This window comes from Mastigoproctus giganteus, chromosome 12, assembly GCF_048544385.1.
Source record: "Mastigoproctus giganteus isolate SK-2022 chromosome 12, ASM4854438v1, whole genome shotgun sequence".
In the NCBI taxonomy this organism is placed as follows: domain Eukaryota; kingdom Metazoa; phylum Arthropoda; class Arachnida; order Uropygi; family Thelyphonidae; genus Mastigoproctus; species Mastigoproctus giganteus.
Genome location: NC_143586.1, coordinates 4,165,873 through 4,186,470, shown reverse-complemented (window position 1 = coordinate 4,186,470; position 20,598 = coordinate 4,165,873). Strand labels below are relative to the sequence as shown.

Here is a 20,598-nt window from a genome sequence, read left to right as displayed (position 1 = left end):
CACTAAATTCCACCTACTAGTTTGAGAAACCTTGCTCTACACAAAAAAGCTTCACTTCTGAAATATCCACAGCCAGTTAGTTAAATGCTAATCTCTAGGTTATTCTCCAGTGGTTCAAAGAAACCTTATTTAACTTCAATTATTCCAAAACTCAGTCCTATCTTATTTATCACAAAAAAAAAAAAAAGTCTACTGCCCCATTCTCATCTTTGAGAATACACTCTCTAAACAAGATCACATATCTCTATTGGGGAATACCCCTAATTCCTCTCTCTTTTGCATAAGCACATTACAAATACTGCTTCCTCTGCACTAAAAAACTGGGTTCTCATTTTCACTCTCAGTGTTACTTTTCTTATAAACAGCTACTGGCTCTGCACAAATTTCAAATCTGCCCTATGATGGAATATTGTTCCCACATCAGAAGTTTGCCCCCAAAACCTTTCTCAATTTCCTAGACTCAATTCAAAAGAAGGCAGTCAGGGTAATTAATGATTCCCCTTTTATAAATGTGTCTCACAGATATTCAGTTTCTGCTATATGCTTTTTTTTTTTTATGATAGGTACTTCTATGAGCATCATTCTGAATTGTGATCAGTAATTCCACCGATCTCTTCCAAACCAGTCAGAAGACATATTCAACAACATCTATTCAAACTTACAGAATACATTTTTTTCCGTTTCCTCATTTCCCTCTTCTACTTCTGTTCTTTAGAACATTCACATGTATTTTCAAAAATTAGAGTCTATAGAAATTCAAATCTAATGCCAATAAGTATTTTCCAGTTTTTCAAGCCATCATCATCATCATCATCAGCCATTTTCAATCCACTGCAGGATGAAGGCCTCTCCAGCAACTTTCCAGTTCCTTCTGTTTTGAGCACTGGCCATCCATTTACTACTCAAAAACTCATGAATTTCATCTATCCATCTCAGCCTTTGTCTTCCAGGTTTTCTTCTAGCTCCTCTTGGGTACCATTCTGTTATTTTCTTAGTCCATCTGTCATCATGTCTTCGAGCTATGTGTCCTGCCCAAGACCATTTTAGTTCTTTAGTTTTGCTAGATCGTATGTATAGCTTAGCTTAATTTTCAGCACTCACCTCATAGTAATCCGCTCAGCTGGTGGAGGGTTTTACCACATACATAGTGGTTATAGGATTCTAATACTTTACAGGGATTATGGGTTTAAAATTAAGTTATGGGCTGTAGAAAAATTTTTAAGAAAGGAAAGTGCACCTTCCATGGTTGCCTAATTAAATTAAATTAAATGAAGAGAAAAAGAAAGGAAAATATAAGCTAATAATCGCGCACGAGCGACTTTCGAGTTTCCTCGTCTTCAGTTAGCTATAGTGGAGGGGGGGAAAGAGAGCGCGCTTGCGTTATATACGGGTTGGGTTCCCGAAATGCATTTCAGTGCACGTGGAAACTTGATACGTGCTAAATTCCAAATGGGGGAGAAATTGGCGGGAATCTTTTTGTTTAACACGTTGAGTGATGTATGCCGCTTAAACCATTCAATGACGAGGGCTTCGTTTTCAAGGATTTTGTAGCTAGAATTTAATTTAATTACTGTGATGGCTGAATCGATGAGTGGGTTGTGATTTTGAGATTGGACATGTTGTGTTAGTTCTGTGCTTGCTGAATTAGTTTTGAAGCTATTAAAGTGGTAGTATGCACGTGTGTTGGAAATTTTTGATGTCCCGAATTTTGCTGTTGTACTGCCTATGTAACATGCTTGGCAATCTGATTGGCATCTGATCAAATATATAATGTTGTTGTAATCTTGTGTCTCGTACTCGTGGATTGTCTTGTATGAATTGAATTTGGAACTTAATTTGTTATACCATGTGAATATTAATTTAATATCTGTATTTTTAAAAATCTGTTGAAGTCTTCTAGCGTATTGTTGATGATATGGGAGTGCGATAAGGGGTTTGTGTGTCTTATTCTTGTTCACGTGGTTAATAATTTTGTTTGGGTTATTAGTGTTATTATGAACTTTGGTGATGGTTTCTTTTATTAGTTGTGGTGGGTATTTTCTGTCGATGAATTTTTTGGTGAGGTATTGTAATTCTATAGATAGGTCTGTTTGTGTGTGGCTATATTTTACAGCGTTGTATATCTGGTTGTATAGAACTGCTTTTTTGATGTATAGAGGGTGGTGTGAGTGGTAATGTAAGAATTTACCTGTATGTGTGTTTTTTCTGTATATTTTGGTGCCTAAAGATGTGTTTATTTTGTATACAGTGAGGTTTAGAAAATTAATTTTATTATCGTTTTCTACTTCGAGGGTGAATTTGAGTCTTTCATGTGTTGTGTTAAAGGTGTTCAGTAAAGTATCGATGGTGGTTCTGTTGCCTATTAAGAGGACGTCATCTGCATACCTCATGTATAGTTTAATTCCTGGGGGAAAGGGTTGGAGAATTTTTTCTTCGATAGATGCGAGGTAGATCTCGGATAAAGGGGCAGAGATACCGAGGCCCATGGAAAGGCCGAAAATTTGTTCGTAGACGTTATTTTGGAATTTAAATTGTTTGGCGTCAAGTAACAGTGATGTGAGTTCTAAAATATCATTAATGTTTAAGTCGGTACGTTTTGTTAATGTGTCGTCTTTGATTAATAGATCTTTAAGGGCCAGTAGCATGGATTCGATGTGTACGTTTGTGTATAGGGAGACGACGTCGAAGGACGCGAGAATATCGTTTTCAGATATGGTTATGGAAGTTATATATTCGTGTGCTTGTTTAGTGTTGTAGACCCTGAACCGAGAAAATCTCATTAAAGGTGAAATGATTTTGACCAGGAATATGGATAGGTTAGCATAGGCGGATTGTTTATAAGAAACGATGGGCCTTAAAGGATAATCTTGTTTATGGAGTTTGACTATACCAAAAATGTGTGGGAGAATGTTATTGCGTATGCCTATTTGCTGGAGGGTGTGTAAATTAATTTGTTTGTTGGCTCTGAGTCTCCTTAGGATCCCATCAAGTTTATTTTTAAGTTTGTTAATATTAAACGTGTTGCAAGTTCTGTATGTTGTTGAATTTGATAAGATGTGTAACATTTTCTTTGTATATGTGTTTTTTGTCCATGATTGCGATGGTATCTCCTTTGTCTGCCTTTTGTATTATAATGTTCGGGGTTTTCATGAAGTCTCGTATGTGGATTAATTGTTGTTGGGGAATGTTAGGTTTACTGGTTAATTGGGAGTTAAAAACAGCGTTAGTTTCATGTATGATTCGATATTTATCTGGGTGGTTATCAAGTTTGGTTTGTATTTCTATCATGGCATCTTTAACTGGGTAGTTGTTGCTGTTAATGGCGAAATTGAATCCGTATTCTAGACTGGCAAGTTCGTTAGGGGAAAATGTTTGTGTGGAGATGTTAACAACTGAGTTTGTGGGGAGTTTTTTGTGTCTCCTAGTGAGTGTATCCCATTTCTTGGAGTGCTTTTGGGTAATCTGATTTAAAGTTGCTTGAATTTGTGTGTTGTTCTGTTGTACGTAATCGTACCAAGTCGTGGGGGTTAGTTCTCTTTTAAGTTTGAATTTAAGGGTATGTATTTGATCTAAAAGGAGATATTTTTCTCTGTATCTGTTCCGTAATTCGGCTTTAATTATGGCAATGGAGGTTTTGTGTATGATAAAAGGGTATTTTTTAACAGTGTTTTTGGTGCAGATACGAGCGAAATTGGGGATTATGTCGTATGTAAGACATTTCTTTAAGAATGTGATGTGGAGTTTGTCTGAAAAGTATTTAACTAATAGTTTTGTGAGATGGAGTTTCCTATCGTGCAGATCTGAATGCATTGGGGAAAAAAAGTGGAAATGATAGGCGTGCGGAAGAGGTGTAATATATAGTTAAAGGATTTGTGTTAAATTGACTCTTGATATTTTAAGGAGTCCTTATGTGCTGTAATGTAATAACTAGATCGTATGTATAGCTTAGCTTAATTTTCAGCACTCACCTCATAGTAATCCGCTTAGCTGGTGGAGGGTTTTACCACATACATAGTGGTTATAGGATTCTAATACTTTACAGGGATTATGGGTTTAAAATTAAGTTATGGGCTGTAGAAAAATTTTTAAGAAAGGAAAGTGCACCTTCCATGGTTGCCTAATTAAATTAAATTAAATGAAGAGAAAAAGAAAGGAAAATATAAGCTAATAATCGCGCACGAGCGACTTTCGAGTTTCCTCGTCTTCAGTTAGCTATAGTGGAGGGGGGGAAAGAGAGCGCGCTTGCGTTATATACGGGTTGGGTTCCCGAAATGCATTTCAGTGCACGTGGAAACTTGATACGTGCTAAATTCCAAATGGGGGAGAAATTGGCGGGAATCTTTTTGTTTAACACGTTGAGTGATGTATGGCGCTTAAACCATTCAATGACGAGGGCTTCGTTTTCAAGGATTTTGTAGCTAGAATTTAATTTAATTACTGTGATGGCTGAATCGATGAGTGGGTTGTGATTTTGAGATTGGACATGTTGTGTTAGTTCTGTGCTTGCTGAATTAGTTTTGAAGCTATTAAAGTGGTAGTATGCACGTGTGTTGGAAATTTTTGATGTCCCGAATTTTGCTGTTGTACTGCCTATGTAACATGCTTGGCAATCTGATTGGCATCTGATCAAATATATAATGTTGTTGTAATCTTGTGTCTCGTACTCGTGGGTTGTCTTGTATGAATTGAATTTGGAACTTAATTTGTTATACGATGTGAATATTAATTTAATATCTGTGACTCCTTAAAATATCAAGAGTCAATTTAACACAAATCCTTTAACTATATATTACACCTCTTCCGCACGCCTATCATTTCCACTTTTTTTCCCCAATGCATTCAGATCTGCACGATAGGAAACTCAATCTCACAAAACTATTAGTTAAATACTTTTCAGACAAACTCCACATCACATTCTTAAAGAAATGTCTTACATACGACATAATCCCCAATTTCGCTCGTATCTGCACCAAAAACACTGTTAAAAAATACCCTTTTATCATACACAAAACCTCCATTGCCATAATTAAAGCCGAATTACGGAACAGATACAGAGAAAAATATCTCCTTTTAGATCAAATACATACCCTTAAATTCAAACTTAAAAGAGAACTAACCCCCACGACTTGGTACGATTACGTACAACAGAACAACACACGAATTCAAGCAACTTTAAATCAGATTACCCAAAAGCACTCCAAGAAATGGGATACACTCACTAGGAGACACAAAAAACTCCCCACAAACTCAGTTGTTAACATCTCCACACAAACATTTTCCCCTAACGAACTTGCCAGTCTAGAATACGGATTCAATTTCGCCATTAACAGCAACAACTACCCAGTTAAAGACGCCATGATAGAAATACAAACCAAACTTGATAACCACCCAGATAAATATCGAATCATACATGAAACTAACGCTGTTTTTAACTCCCAATTAACCAGTAAACCTAACATTCCCCAACAACAATTAATCCACATACGAGACTTCATGAAAACCCCGAACATTATAATACAAAAGGCAGACAAAGGAGATACCATCGCAATCATGGACAAAAACACATATACAAAGAAAATGTTACACATCTTATCAGATTCAACAACATACAGAACTTGCAACATGTTTAATATTAACAAACTTAAAAATAAACTTGATGGGATCCTAAGGAGACTCAGAGCCAACAAACAAATTAATTTACACACCCTCCAGCAAATAGGCATACGCAATAACATTCTCCCACACATTTTTGGTATAGTCAAACTCCATAAACAAGATTATCCTTTAAGGCCCATCGTTTCTTATAAACAATCCGCCTATGCTAACCTATCCATATTCCTGGTCAAAATCATTTCACCTTTAATGAGATTTTCTCGGTTCAGGGTCTACAACACTAAACAAGCACACGAATATATAACTTCCATAACCATATCTGAAAACGATATTCTCGCGTCCTTCGACGTCGTCTCCCTATACACAAACGTACACATCGAATCCATGCTACTGGCCCTTAAAGATCTATTAATCAAAGACGACACATTAACAAAACGTACCGACTTAAACATTAATGATATTTTAGAACTCACATCACTGTTACTTGACGCCAAACAATTTAAATTCCAAAATAACGTCTATGAACAAATTTTCGGCCTTCCCATGGGCCTCGGTATCTCTGCCCCTTTATCCGAGATCTACCTCGCATCTATCGAAGAAAAAATTCTCCAACCCTTTCCCCCAGGAATTAAACTATACATGAGGTATGCAGATGACGTCCTCTTAATAGGCAACAGAACCACCATCGATACTTTACTGAACACCTTTAACACAACACATGAAAGACTCAAATTCACCCTCGAAGTAGAAAACGATAATAAAATTAATTTTCTAAACCTCACTGTATACAAAATAAACACATCTTTAGACACCAAAATATACAGAAAAAACACACATACAAATTCTTACATTACCACTCACACCACCCTCTATACATCAAAAAAGCAGTTCTATACAACCAGATATACAACGCTGTAAAATATAGCCACACACAAACAGACCTATCTATGGAATTACAATACCTCACCAAAAAAAAAATTCATCGACAGAAAATACCCACCACAACTAATAAAAGAAACCATCACCAAAGTTCATAATAACACTAATAACCCAAACAAAATTATTAACCACGTGAACAAGAATAAGACACACAAACCCCTTATCGCGCTCCCATATTAGCATTAGCATTAGTAGAGGCATTTGATGCAAGAAAGCAAGCTTATGCAGCATCAGCCAAAAAAAAAAAAAAAAAAAAGTAACATAAATAAATAAAAATAACCACTTCCACTTCACCCCTCTGTTCATTCGAAATACCTGTCCAGCTGAGCCTTAAACTTATTTAGGCTATCAACTTCCACGACAAGGGATGGAAGTCTGTTCCACCCACCAACCACCCGCTGGCTAAAGGCAAATTTCCGCACATCTATCCTACATGTGTCTTTCCTCAATTTGAATTTATGCCCTCTCAGGTGATTTTTCTGAGCTAGAGGAAGAATCCCATCAGCATTGAGCATGCTCAAACCATTCAAGGCTTTGTACACCTCTATCAGATCACCCCGCTGGTGCCTAGTTTCCAGACACTGTAATTTGCAAAACTTAAGCCTTTCTTCGTAAGAGAACCCCTTTGTCCCATTCACCAATCTAGTTGCCCTTCTCTGTACTCGTTCCAGCAGCTCTACATCCTTCCTGAAATGAGGCCTCCAGGCCTGTATACAGTACTCTAGGTGTGGCCTGACCATTGCCTTATACAAGGGAATAATCACCTCTTTATCCCTGCTAGAAAAATTCCTATATATCATTGACAATACAATATGAGCTACTCTTGCAGCTCGTCTGCACTGCTCAGAGAACTTCATATCTGCCTGCACCACCACCCCCAGGTCCCTTTCATTCTCTACCACTGTCAGTGTAGTACCACAGAGTTGATACGCTGCTCTGGGGTTGCTGGTTCCCATATGTAGTACTTTACATTTGTCAATGTTAAACTTCATTTGCCACCTCGAAGCCCATCTGCTCAACCTTTCCAAATCCTGTTGCAGCAGCATAGTGTCAGTAGTGTCCTTGACAACCCTGCCAACCTTTGTATCGTCTGCAAACTTGGACATTAAGCCTGATATACCATCATCAATATCATTTATAAATACAGAAAACAATAAAGGCCCCAATACTGAACCCTGAGGGACTCCACTAATAACATTAGTCCACGATGAGCAGTGTCCATTGATTACCACTCTCTGTCTTCTCCCCCTCAAACACCCCTTTATCCATAGCAGCAACTTGCCTCCAATGCCACACTGCTCCAATTTGTGCAGCAGTCTTCCATGTGCAACAGTATCAAAAGCCTTTCTAAGATCCAAGTATATAATATCAAAGTTATTCCCTGCATCCAGTTCTTTTGTGACTGCATCATAGTATCCAATCAAATTGGTCAGGCAAGACTTCCCCTTAACAAAACCATGCTGTGTCCTAGCTATAACTGAAGTCTTGTCTAGATGATCCTGCAGTGCTTCTTTCACCAGTGCCTCCATTAATTTTCCGGGAACAGAAGTTAAACTCACAGGTCTATAATTACTTGTGTCAGCCTTTGATCCCCCTTTGTGAATTGGGGTCACATTTGCACATCTCCAGTCAATGGGTACCTCCCCTGAGTCCAAGGAAGCTCTCATAATTATGGCTAAGGGTTTGCTTACCTCCTTTGCTGCCTCCTTTAATATAACTGGATAGATCCCATCCACCCCAGGTGCCTTTCTTGTGTTTATCTTCAACAATTTCTCCTCCACTTTGCTCTCAGTTATTACAAGATTCTCTAGCTTACTGCTAGAATTGAATACACCTCTGGCATTCCCCTCGCTGAATAACTCCTCATGTGTGAATGTCGATGCAAAATATTCATTTAGTTTGTTAGCTACCCGAGCAGGGTCATCAACAGTTGACCCATCGATCTCAAGTGGACCAATCTGATTCATCCCCTTCCTTCTAGAGTTTACATAAGTAAAGAACTCTTTGCTGTTTTTCTTCGCATCCCTTGCCAAGGATCTCTCGTAATCTGCCTTCGCCTGCCTAACCTCCTTTGTAACTTGGTTACAGATCAACTTGTATCTATCATAGGCGTCCGTGTCACGTGTTAATTTGTATGTATCCCATGCATTTTTCTTCTCTGCCATATGCCTCATTAGTTCATCTGACAACCATTTAGGCCTAAACCTTGAACAATATTTCTTAGTTGGTATGTAAAGCCTAGTAGCTTCCACGATAAGTTCTTTGAATGCTTCCCATTTTGAATTTGCTGTTGGCAATATCATCAGTTGATCCCACTGTATAGAATTTAAATACTGTCTCAGTCCATTGTAGTCGCCTTTACGAAAGCAATATCCCTTCCCTTTACCCCTAATGGTAGTTACCTCTTTGAGTAACTCCCACTTCAGCACACTGTGATCACTGCCACCAAGTGGTTCATTTATCTGCAGATTCTTAATGCATGAAGAATCACTACTGATAATCAAATCAAGAGTATTACTCCCTCTAGTTGCCTCCCGAACATGCTGATGTAGAAAACAATCATCCAATAAATCCACAAAAGCCTTGCTACTGTGTGAGTGACCAGCCCCCAAATTCCAGTCAATATCTGGGAAATTAAAATCCCCCATTATAAGACTCTCTGATTTACTGGCCCACTCTATTTCTCCGAACAGTTTCTTATTATACTCATCAGAGTCATTAGGCCTATAGCACACTCCTACTCTCAATTTTGATCTCCCAATGCTTATGTCACACCAAACTGACTCGACACTGCACTGTCCAGCGATGTCGACTGGCTTCACTTCCTTGGATTTTATGTGTTTTTTAACTAATAGCATAACCCCTCCTCCCTTCCTATCCTGTCTATCCTTTCTGTAGACATTGTACTCCCCAAATTCCAGTTCTGCATTTCTTATATCTGTGTGACACCACGTCTCTGAAATCCCCACAATATCTGCCTTTGATGTTTTGAGCAATACCTCAAATTCATCCAATTTATTTACTAAACTCCTAGCATTGGTGTACACACAAGTATACATGCACCTGTTCTTTTTCTTAGCTACCCTAACACAACCCATGTGTTTACTTGTACCCCAATGATTCCCAGCAGTCTCTGAAATATCCTGCATCTTATTTTCCAGGCTGCGGCTCATTCCAATAGAAGTAGTGCAAGAATCACTTTCACCTCTGCCAGTGGCTACTGTTAATCTATTAGTCCTTGTCATCAACAATACGCTAGAAGACTTCAACAGATTTTTAAAATACAGATATTAAATTAATATTCACATCGTATAACAAATTAAGTTCCAAATTCAATTCATACAAGACAACCCAAGAGTACGAGACACAAGATTACAACAACATTATATATTTGATCAGATGCCAATCAGATTGCCAAGCATGTTACATAGGCAGTACAACAGCAAAATTCGGGACATCAAAAATTTCCAACACACGTGCATACTACCACTTTAATAGCTTCAAAACTAATTCAGCAAGCACAGAACTAACACAACATGTCCAATCTCAAAATCACAACCCACTCATCGATTCAGCCATCACAGTAATTAAATTAAATTCTAGCTACAAAATCCTTGAAAACGAAGCCCTCGTCATTGAATGGTTTAAGCGCCATACATCACTCAACGTGTTAAACAAAAAGATTCCTGCGAATTTCTCCCCCATTTGGAATTTAGCACGTATCAAGTTTCCACGTGCACTGAAATGCATTTCGGGAACCCAACCCGTATATAACGCAAGCGCGCTCTCTTTCCCCCCCTCCACTATAGCTAACTGAAGACGGGGAAACTCGAAAGTCGCTCATGCGCGATTATTAGCTTATATTTTCCTTTCTTTTTCTCTTCATTTAATTTAATTTAATTAGGCAACCATGGAAGGTGCACTTTCCTTTCTTAAAAATTTTTCTACAGCCCATAACTTAATTTTAAACCCATAATCCCTGTAAAGTATTAGAATCCTATAACCACTATGTATGTGGTAAAACCCTCCACCAGCTAAGCGGATTACTATGAGGTGAGTGCTGAAAATGAATCTAAGCTATACATACGATCTAGTTATTACATTACAGCACATAAGGACTCCTTAAAATATCAAGAGTTCTTTAGTTTTGATAAGAATGTCCTTTACTTGAGTTTGCTGCCTAATCCATGTGTTTCTCTTCTTATCTAACAGTCTGATTCCCAATATAATTCATTCCATTCTTCGCTGTGTAGTTCTTAGCTTCTCTTCCATTCTTTTGGTGAGTGCCCAAGTTTCACTTCCATAAGTCATGGTGGGGAGTATACATTGATTCATTATTTTACGTTTCAGACAAACTGGGATATTGCTCTTCAGTATGTGACTATATTTCCTGAATGCTATCCATCCAAAATTTATTCTTCTCTTGACTTCCAGCCATTTATCATTATTACAGCTAATAACTTGTCCCAGATATGTATATGACTCCACCTTTTCAATTACTGCTCCTTCAATCATTATTTCCCTTTCCATGGCATACTTGTTCATCATTACTTTTGTTTTAGCCATATTCATCTTTAGTCCAAAATCCTTACTAACTGTGCATAACTGATTAAGATTTTCCTCTAATTCTTTGGGATCGTGGCTTATGACCACAATGTCATCTGCAAATCGTAAATGGTTTAGGTACTCTCCGTTCACATTGACTCCTTTCTGCGACCAGTCTAATCTTCTGAAAGCTTCCTCAAGGGCAGCAGTAAACAGCTTCGGAGATATTGTGTCTCCTTGTCGAACTCCTTTCTCGATTTTAAATTTCCTACTGTCTTTGTCTAGTCTAATAAAGGATGTAGCACTCTCATATATTTTCTTCAAAATCATAATATATGGAGTATCTATGCCTTGTCTTTCCAGTGCCCCAAACATTGCCTTATGCTGTATGGAGTCAAATGCCTTTTCATAATCCACAAATGCCAGGCATAATGGTGTTTTATATTCATTTGCTTTCTCCATTAGCTGTGATATTACGTGAAGGTGATCCATAGTTGAGAATCCTGTCCTAAAGCCAGCTTGCTCTTTCGGTTGATTCTCATCAAGTATTCTTTCTAATTTTTTCAAGCCATGCATAGTACTAAATACTATAAGTTCTAATACCCTTTCGTGTTTGGGGTTTTAACATAAAAAATAAATAAATAAACCATACGGCATCAATTTTGTGGCACTAAAAGAAAATGGGAGAACTGGAAGAATTCAAAGACAAACTGGAGTCAAAAGAGAAGAGAAAAATGCAGAAGAAAACATATGTCAACTCCAAGAAGAGGTAATCAGTTTTGCTGTATCTGCACTCAAGAAAGATTTGCTCATTCTGAAAATAATGCAAAATGTAGGAAGTAATAACTAGAATAGAACCAATTAGTAGAACTGTAAGAAGGTTGAAGGAAATATCATCCAATTAAGAAGCCAATGCTCCTCACTAAACAGTTTTGTTATTGATGAACAAATTAATTTGAGCAGTAGCAATTTCTGCAGAGAGCTCTGCAATTCTAGTGAATCTGTGTATACTTCATGTACAATGAAACCATGAATTTTACCACAAGTACAATGATTTGGGGATGTTTTTAAGACATTCATCTAGGAAGAATGAATGTTCTTTGATAATAGTGTGAATGCCATAATATACAATATCTTTAACACTTTAACTTATTCACTGCATTGATGCATAAAAACATTAAATAGTAATCCAAGTGCTGTTCCATAACACGTACAGGCAGTCATTTTTTTAATCAGTCAACATATGAATGGTGTAAAAGTAAAGGCACAGTGATTGATCAGTTGGCACAATGATTGAATTCTGGGCTATTAGCATCAACAACTCATTTTTTTATAGCTTGATACATTTTAAATTATTTTTTTGCTTGTGTTGAGGTTAGTTTATGTGCTTTTGATAAAACTGAGGTTTTTTTTTTTTTTACAGCCCTCAGCCCAAAAGTAAGTGTTCACTTTTAGCTATGAATACTAGACTTTTAACTTTTCAACCATTATTTACAAATTTTCAGAATGCTGAGGATTTTAGAAAGTTTTTTCTCAAATTTATGAAAACTGCAGGACATTGAAAAGGCCTCTCAAATACAGCATTAGCAAGGGCACATGATGCAAGAAAGCAAGCTTATATAGCATCAGCCAAAAAAAAAGAAACACACACACACACACACACACACACACACACACACACACACACACACACACCCCTTCTCATTTCACTTATCCACCAGTTCCAAATGTTTGTCTAGTTCTGCCTTGAATCTGTTTAAGCTATCAACTTTTACAACGACAGATGGCAGTTTGTTCCAGCAATCAACCACTTGCTGGCTAAAGCCAAACTTCCGCACATCTCTTCTACAACTGTCTTTTTCAATTTGAATTTATGCCCTCTCAGGAAGAATCCAATCAGCATTGAGCATGCTCAAACCATTCAAGGCTTTATACACCTCAATCAGATCACCTCGCAGGTGCCTAGTCTCCAGGCACTGCAATTTGCAAAACTTTAGCCTTTCTTCGTAAGAGCAACCCTTTGTTCCATTCGCTAAGCTCGTTGCCCTTCTCTGTACTCGTTCCAACAGCTCTACATCCTTCTTAAAATGAGACCTCCAGACCTGTATACAGTACTCACGGTGTGGCCTGACCATTGCCTTATACAAGGGAATAGTCACCTCCTTATCCCAGCTAGAAGACACCATGGGCTACTCTTGCAGACCATCTACACTGCTCAGAAAACTTCATATCTGTCTGCACAATTACCCCAGGTCCTTTTCACTCTCTCTCTCCTATCAGCGTAATACCATACAATTGATACGTTACTCTGGGGTTACTGCTTCCTATATGCAGTACTTTACATTTGTCAATGTTCAACTTCAGTTGCCATTTCTCAGCCCATCTACTCAACTTTTCTAGAACCTGTTGCAGCAGCATAATATATATGGATATACAACAAAATATCAATTATGGTTTTGGGTAATTAATAAAATCTATTTTCAAAATTGCCATCGGTTGCTATTATTTTGTCCATTAGTAACATATTGCCTAAATTTTTTTAAGAATATGGTGATACTGATTTCAATCAGTATCACCATAATTTGGTTGATATTAAACACTGAGCCCTCTCCTCCACCAATCCATACTGTCATTCTTTACACATTTTATATGGTCATTGTGACTGTTGTGAGGATAAGTATACATAATTAGTGGGAATAACATTCCTCTTGAAAGCTCATCTGGAAACTGAAATTGGAAGAATGTGTTGTGTGAAGGGAAAAATGTTAACATCCAAAACTGCATAAGAGAAACACTTATATATGATATATGGCATTAGGTGAGAGCAGAAGAGGTTCAATATTGAGACATCAATTTTGTTTTATTTTGGCCTGATAATAGACTACAAAAGTGGATTCCAAAACACAGCCAAAATAGTCAACACTTACCATCCACCTAACAACACCTTTGAATTGTAATAGGTATTGGAATATTTTGTGTATTTTGATAATTAATTCATAATAATTTAATTGTACAGGGTGATTCTAAACAAGTGTCACAGTGTACTAATGACAGCACACTGCTGCAACAGGATCTAGAAAAGTTGAGCAGATGGGCTGAGAGGGGACAAATGAAGTTTAACATTGACAAATGTAAAGTACTACATAATGGGAAGCAGCAACCCCGTATCAACTCTGTGGTACTACACTGACAGTGGTAGAGAACGAAAAGGACCTGAGGGTAATTGTGCAGGCAGATATGAAGTTTTCTGAGCAGTGCAGAGGGTCTGCAAGAGTAGCTCATAGTGCCTTGTCAATGATATACAGGAATTTTTCTAGCAGGGATAAGGAGGTGATTATCCCCTTATATAAGGCAATGGTCAGGCCACACCTTGAATACTGTATACAGGTCTGGAGGTCTCATTTTAAGAAGGATGTAGATCTCTTAATGAGTACAGAGAAGGGCAACAAGATTAGTGAATGAAACAAAGGGTTGCTCTTATGAAGAAAGGCTTAAATTTTGCAAATTACAGTGTCTGGAGACAAGGCACCTGCAAGGTGATCTGATTGAAGTGTATAAAGCCTTGAATGGTTTGAGCATGCTCAATGCTGATGAAATTCTTCCTCTTGCTCAGAATAATCATTTGAGAGGGCATAAATTCAAACTAAGAAAAGACAGATGTAGGATAGATTTGCGGAAGTTTGCCTTAAGTCAGCAGGTGGTTGGTTGGTGAAACAGAATTGCATCTTTTGTTGTGGAAGTTGATAGCCTATATAAATTTAAGGCTCAGCTGGACAGGTACTTGGAATGAACGGAGGGGTGAAATGGGAGCGTTTTTTTTTTTTTTTTTTTTGGCTGATGCTGCATAAGCTTGCTTTTTTGCATCATATGCCTCTACTAATGCTAATTTACAGGCATATATTCTATAACTTAATTTTTGAGAGAAAAGTCCTAATAAACACGGGTCCACAAACTTCTTGTTTCCAAGATAAATTAATTTTATTTTAGTATGAATGTAGTTTACTGTAATTGAACAAGTAATCACAACAAGTGTTCAAAATGTGTGCCGGTAATTCTTAAACACTTTCTACAGGACTAGAATACACCACTGATTTCAAGTTACCCCATAAATAAAAATCTAGGAGATTTAAAGACCATGCAACTGGTCCACCACGACCTAGCCACCTCTCACGAAAGTTATGGTTAAGATACTCTTGAGCCACAAGACTGAAAAGCCACAAGACTGAAATGTGGTGGAGCTCTGTTGTGCACGAACCACACTTGCATTCTTCTTGAGTGGAACATCTAATAAATTTGGAAGGTTTTCTACCAACTTTTCTAATAACTCGCAGTACAGAGGACCTGTCAGTCTATTTGGCAAAATATATGGACTCACCAATTCATCTCCAAGGATGCCTGCTCAAATCTTGACAGAGATTTGATGCTGATGATTTGCTTCAATAATCGCATGTGGATTCTCTTCGCTCCAAATATGGGTGTTATGGAAATTAATAATTGTATGTCTTGCAAACATTGCCTCGTCTGTGAAGAACACATAATGGAGAAAATAAGGATTTTCTACACATTTATGCAAGCACCACTGACAAAATGAGACATGTGGCAGAGAAGAAAAATGCATGGGATACATACAAATTAATGGGTGACATGGAAGCCTATGATAGATATAAGTTGGTCTGTAACCAAGTCACAAAGGAGATTAGGCAGGCAAAGGCAGACTACGAAAAATCCTTGGCAAAGGATGCAAAGGAAAACAGAAAGGAGTTCTTTACATACTTGAACTCGAGAAGGAAAGGGATGAATCAGATTGGTCCACTGGATATTGATGGTTCAACAGTTGAGGATCCTGCTCAGGTGGCTAACAATCTAAACGAGTATTTTGCATCTACATTCATGCATGAGGAGTTATTCAGGAAGGAGAATGATGTAGGTAAAGTAAACATTGGCAGTGAGCTGGATGATTTTGTAATAACCGAGAGGAAAGTGGAGGAGAGATTGTTGAGGATAAACATAAAAAAGGCACCTGGGGTGGATGGGATCTATCCAGTTATATTAAAGGAGGCAGCAAAGGAAGTATGCAAACCCCTAGCCATAATTATGAGAACTTCTTTGGACTCAGGGGAGGTACCCATAGACTGGAGATGTGCAAATGTAACCCAATTCACAAAGGAGGATCAAAGGCTGACACAAGTAATTATAGACCTGTTAGTTTAACTTCTGTTCCAGGTAAATTAATGGAGGCACTGGTTAAAGAAGCACTGCAGGATCATCTAGACAAGAATTCAGTTATAGCTCAGACGCAGCATGGTTTTGTTAAGGGCAGGTCTTGCCTGACCAATTTGATTGGATACTATGATGTAGTTACAAAAGAACTGGATGCAGGGAATAACTTTGATATTATATATTTGGATCTTAGAAAGGCTTTTGATACTGTTGCACATGGAAGACTGCTGCACAAATTGGAGCAGTGTGGCATTGGAGGCAAATTGCTGCTATGGATAAGGGGATGGTTGAGTGCAGAAGACAGTGAGTGGTAATCAATGGACACTGCTCAACGTGGACTAATGTTATTAGTGGAGTTCCTCAAGGTTCAGTGTTGGGTCCATTGTTGTTTTCGGTGTTTATGAATGATATTGATGATGGGATATCAAGTTTAATGTCTAAGTTTGCAGATGATACAAAGGTTGGCAGGGTCGTTAAGGACACTACTGACGCTATGCTGCTGCAACAGGATCTGGAAAGGTTGAACAGATGGGCTGAGAGGTGGCAAATGAAGTTTAACATTGACAAATGTAAAGTACTACATATGGGTAACAGTAACCCCAGAGCAATGTATCAACTCTGCGGTACTACACTGACAGTGGTGGAGAATGAAAAGTACCTGGGGGTAATTGTGCAGGCAGATATGAAGTTCTCTGAGCAGTGCAGACGAGCTGCAAGAGTAGCTCATGGTGTCTTGTCAATGATATACAGGAATTTTTCTAGCAGGGATAAGGAGGTGATTATTCCCTTGTATAAGGCAATGGTTAGGCCACATCTTGAGTACTGTATACAGGTCTGGAGGCCTCATTTCAAGAAGGATGTAGAGCTGCTGGAACGGGTACAGAGAAGGGCAACAAGATTAGTAAATGGAACAAAGGGTTGCTCTTACGAAGAAAGGCTTAAGTTTTGCAAATTACAGAGTCTGGAGACTAGGCACCGGCGAGGTGATCTGATAGAGGTGTATAAGGCTTTGAATGGTTTGAGCATGCTCAATGCCAATGGGATTCTTCATCTTTCTCAGAATAATCACCTCAGAGGGCATAAATTCAAATTGAGGAAGGACGGATGTCGGATAGATGTGCGGAAATTTGCCTTTGGCCAGCGGGTGGTTGGTTGGTGGAACCGACTTCCATCACTTGTTGTTGAAGTTGATAGCCTAAACAAATTTAAAGCTCAACTGGACAGGTATTTCGAACGAACGGAGGGGTGAAATGGGAGAGGGTTTTTTTTTTTTTTTTTGGCTGATGCTGAATAAGCTTGCTTTCTTGCATCATATGCCTCTACTAATGCTAATGCTAAAATTGTAGTGTAAGTTGATAATCAGGTTCTAACAAAGCTTGTAAACGTTTCAAGGAATAAAGATAGAGTCCTTTTTCATGTACAATTCTGCACACAATGGACTGTAACACACCCTTCCTATGCCAACATGTATGCATGCATGCTGAAACTTAAAATCGGTTTATCTTGGAAACAAGAAGTTTGCAGATCCATGTTTATTAGAACTTTTTTTCTCAAATTCGAAGTGTAGAATATGCCTGTAAATTTTATGACACTTGTTTAGATTCACACTGTATAAACAAATATGGGAGTGCAAGTGTTTCTATTATACAATTCTGAGTAAGTGAAATTAGCAGTCCCAGTTACCAAAACCAGTTCCTGATAGTAAAAGAACTAAGTTAATACCAGTAAAAAACAGGACACAATTATTTGATTAAGATATATATATGACACTGATTAAGATGTACATAACATACCCTTGAGTGAGAAAGCTATAAGATTTCAAAATAGCAGTCTCAACATAAAATCTTGGGATCAATTCTCTAATTGATGCTATCTTAAAAAACCAATTCCGACAAGTTTCTTTTGCTGATTCTGGAACTTGATCTGGAGTAAAGTTTTCTAAATAGAATGGGTAAAAATCATTCTTGAGATAATGCCTTTTCAATCAACTTACAAATAATCAATCTGAACAAGTCTTATTAATGAAATAAGGCTTATTCAAATAATTATACATAAAAATATGAAAAGGAAACTATTACAGCACTCTTAGTTTTAAAATCAAGAAATTAAGGGCTATTATTATCTCATGTATTGGTCTCATGATAGAATCCTGAAACATCACCTTTGTATCAAATTTGGTATAATTAGGTAACAAGCACTTAATAAACTAACTTCAAATTATTCATGTGGTATAAGAGTATTTCATTACATAATTAATCAAAAGAAAAATAACTTTTTGCAGTACTTCATATGTTTTATAATAGTAAACACTTATACATATTATGGGAACTGAGCGATTTTATGATACAAATAAGTACTTATTAAGACATAATTATGTTGAAACTAACAAGCACTGTTCTGCGGAGTCATACTGCCCAGGTTTCATCTGTCAGGGTGGCCCACCAGCAATTGACTTATTTAGTACAGAAATTAGTGCCAATTAAATGCAAAATTGTACCAACTCTCATTTTACGATTAAATACATCGAAGAAATTAGAAATTGGAAATTATACAATTAGCTTGTTATCCCACATCTACAAGTTGTTCACAAGGGTCATCGCTAACATATTAGAAAGAATACTTGAGCATTAGCAACTAATAATGAGAATCAACTGAAAGAGCAAGCTGGCTTTAGGACAGGATTCTAAACTATGGATCATGTTCACGTAATATCACAGCTAATGGAGAAAGTAAATGAATATAAAACACCATTATGTCTGACATTTGTGGATCATGAAAAGGCATTTGACTCTATACAGCATAAGGCAATGTTTCAAGCACTGGAAAGAGAAGGCATAGATAGCCCACATATTATGTTTTGAAGAAAATATATGAGAATGCTACCTCCTTTATTAGACGAGACAAAGAGAGTAGCAAATTTAAAATTGAGAAAGGAGTTTGAGAAGGAGAGACAATATCTCCAAAGTTGTTTACTGCTGCCTTTGAGAAAGCTCTCAGAAGATTAGACTGGTCACAGAAAGGAGTCAATGTGAATGTAGAGTACCTAAACCATTTATTATTTGCAGATGAAACTGTGATCATAAGTCATGGTCCCAAAGAATTAGAGAAAAATCTAAATCAGTTATGCAGAGCTAGTAAGGATTTCAGAATAAAGATGAATATGGCTAAAACAAAAGTAATGATGAACAAGTATGCTACAGAAAGGGATATAATGATTGAAGGAGCAGTAATTGAAAAGGTTGACTCATATACTTATCTTGGACAAGTCATTAGCTGTAATAATGATAAATGGCTGGAAGTCAAGAGAAGAATAAATTTTGGATAGATAGCATTCAGGAAATATGGTCACATACTGAGGAGCAATATCCCAATTTGTCTGAAACGTAAAATAATGAACCAATGTATACTCCCCACCATGACTTATGGAACAGAAACTTGGGCACACCAAAAGAATGGAAGAGAAGCTGAGAACTACACAGCTGTGTTATTTTTTTGGTTTTTAGGAGCATTAGCAACTAAGGCCATATTGCTCCGGATATGTGGTGGTCATTCCCTGACCTTTCCGCATCCTCCATATTTGGTGGTGACGGGCTCGAACCCTGGTCTAATCAAGAAGCGTGTGCTATACACTGCTGCTCCTTCCCACCTGGCTACGGAGGCACCTGAGAAACTACACAGCAAAGAATGGAACAAATTATATTAGGAATCAGACTGTTAGATAAGAAGAGAAACATGGATTAGGCAGCAAACTGAAGAAAAGGAAATTCTTATAAAAACTAAAGAACTAAAATGGTGTTGGGCAGGACACATAGCTCGAGGATATGATGACAGATGAACTAAGATAATAACAGAATGATATCCAAGAAGAATGATACTCTGGAAGACAGCAATCTAGATGGACATATGAAATTCACGAGTTCGTGGGTAGTCAATGGATTGGCATTGCACAAAAGAGAAGGAACTGGAAAGTTGCTGGAGAAGCCATCATCCTGCAATGGATTGAAAATAGCTGATGGTGATGACATCGAAGAAAAAATAAATTTTAAAAACAAAAGTTGAAAAAAAAAAAAAACGCATCCTCCCATAGACTAAATGGATGATTTGCAGCAAGACAAACATTGGTTCAATAGTATCCACATACTAATCAAAGAACTTTGAGCTCCTGGGAACTACTTTTTTTTTGTTTTTTTATGTAAATCCCAAACACGACAGGTATTAGAACCAATAGTACTTGGTACCGTGCTTGGGTTGGAGGTTGAGAAGACGAAAGAAGATATTCGT

General features: G+C 37.5%; 1 protein-coding gene across 1 annotated transcript in view; it reads right to left on the bottom strand.

Annotated features, from left to right (window-relative positions):
• Positions 1-20,598, bottom strand: part of LOC150076641 (VPS35 endosomal protein-sorting factor-like) — a 370,416-nt gene that overhangs the window by 220,285 nt on the left and 129,533 nt on the right. Inside the window, exon 9 of the mRNA XM_090386682.1 lies at positions 18,111-18,255. Within this exon, the coding sequence (XP_090242808.1) occupies positions 18,111-18,255 (145 nt within the window). The remainder of the gene's footprint in view (positions 1-18,110; positions 18,256-20,598) is intronic.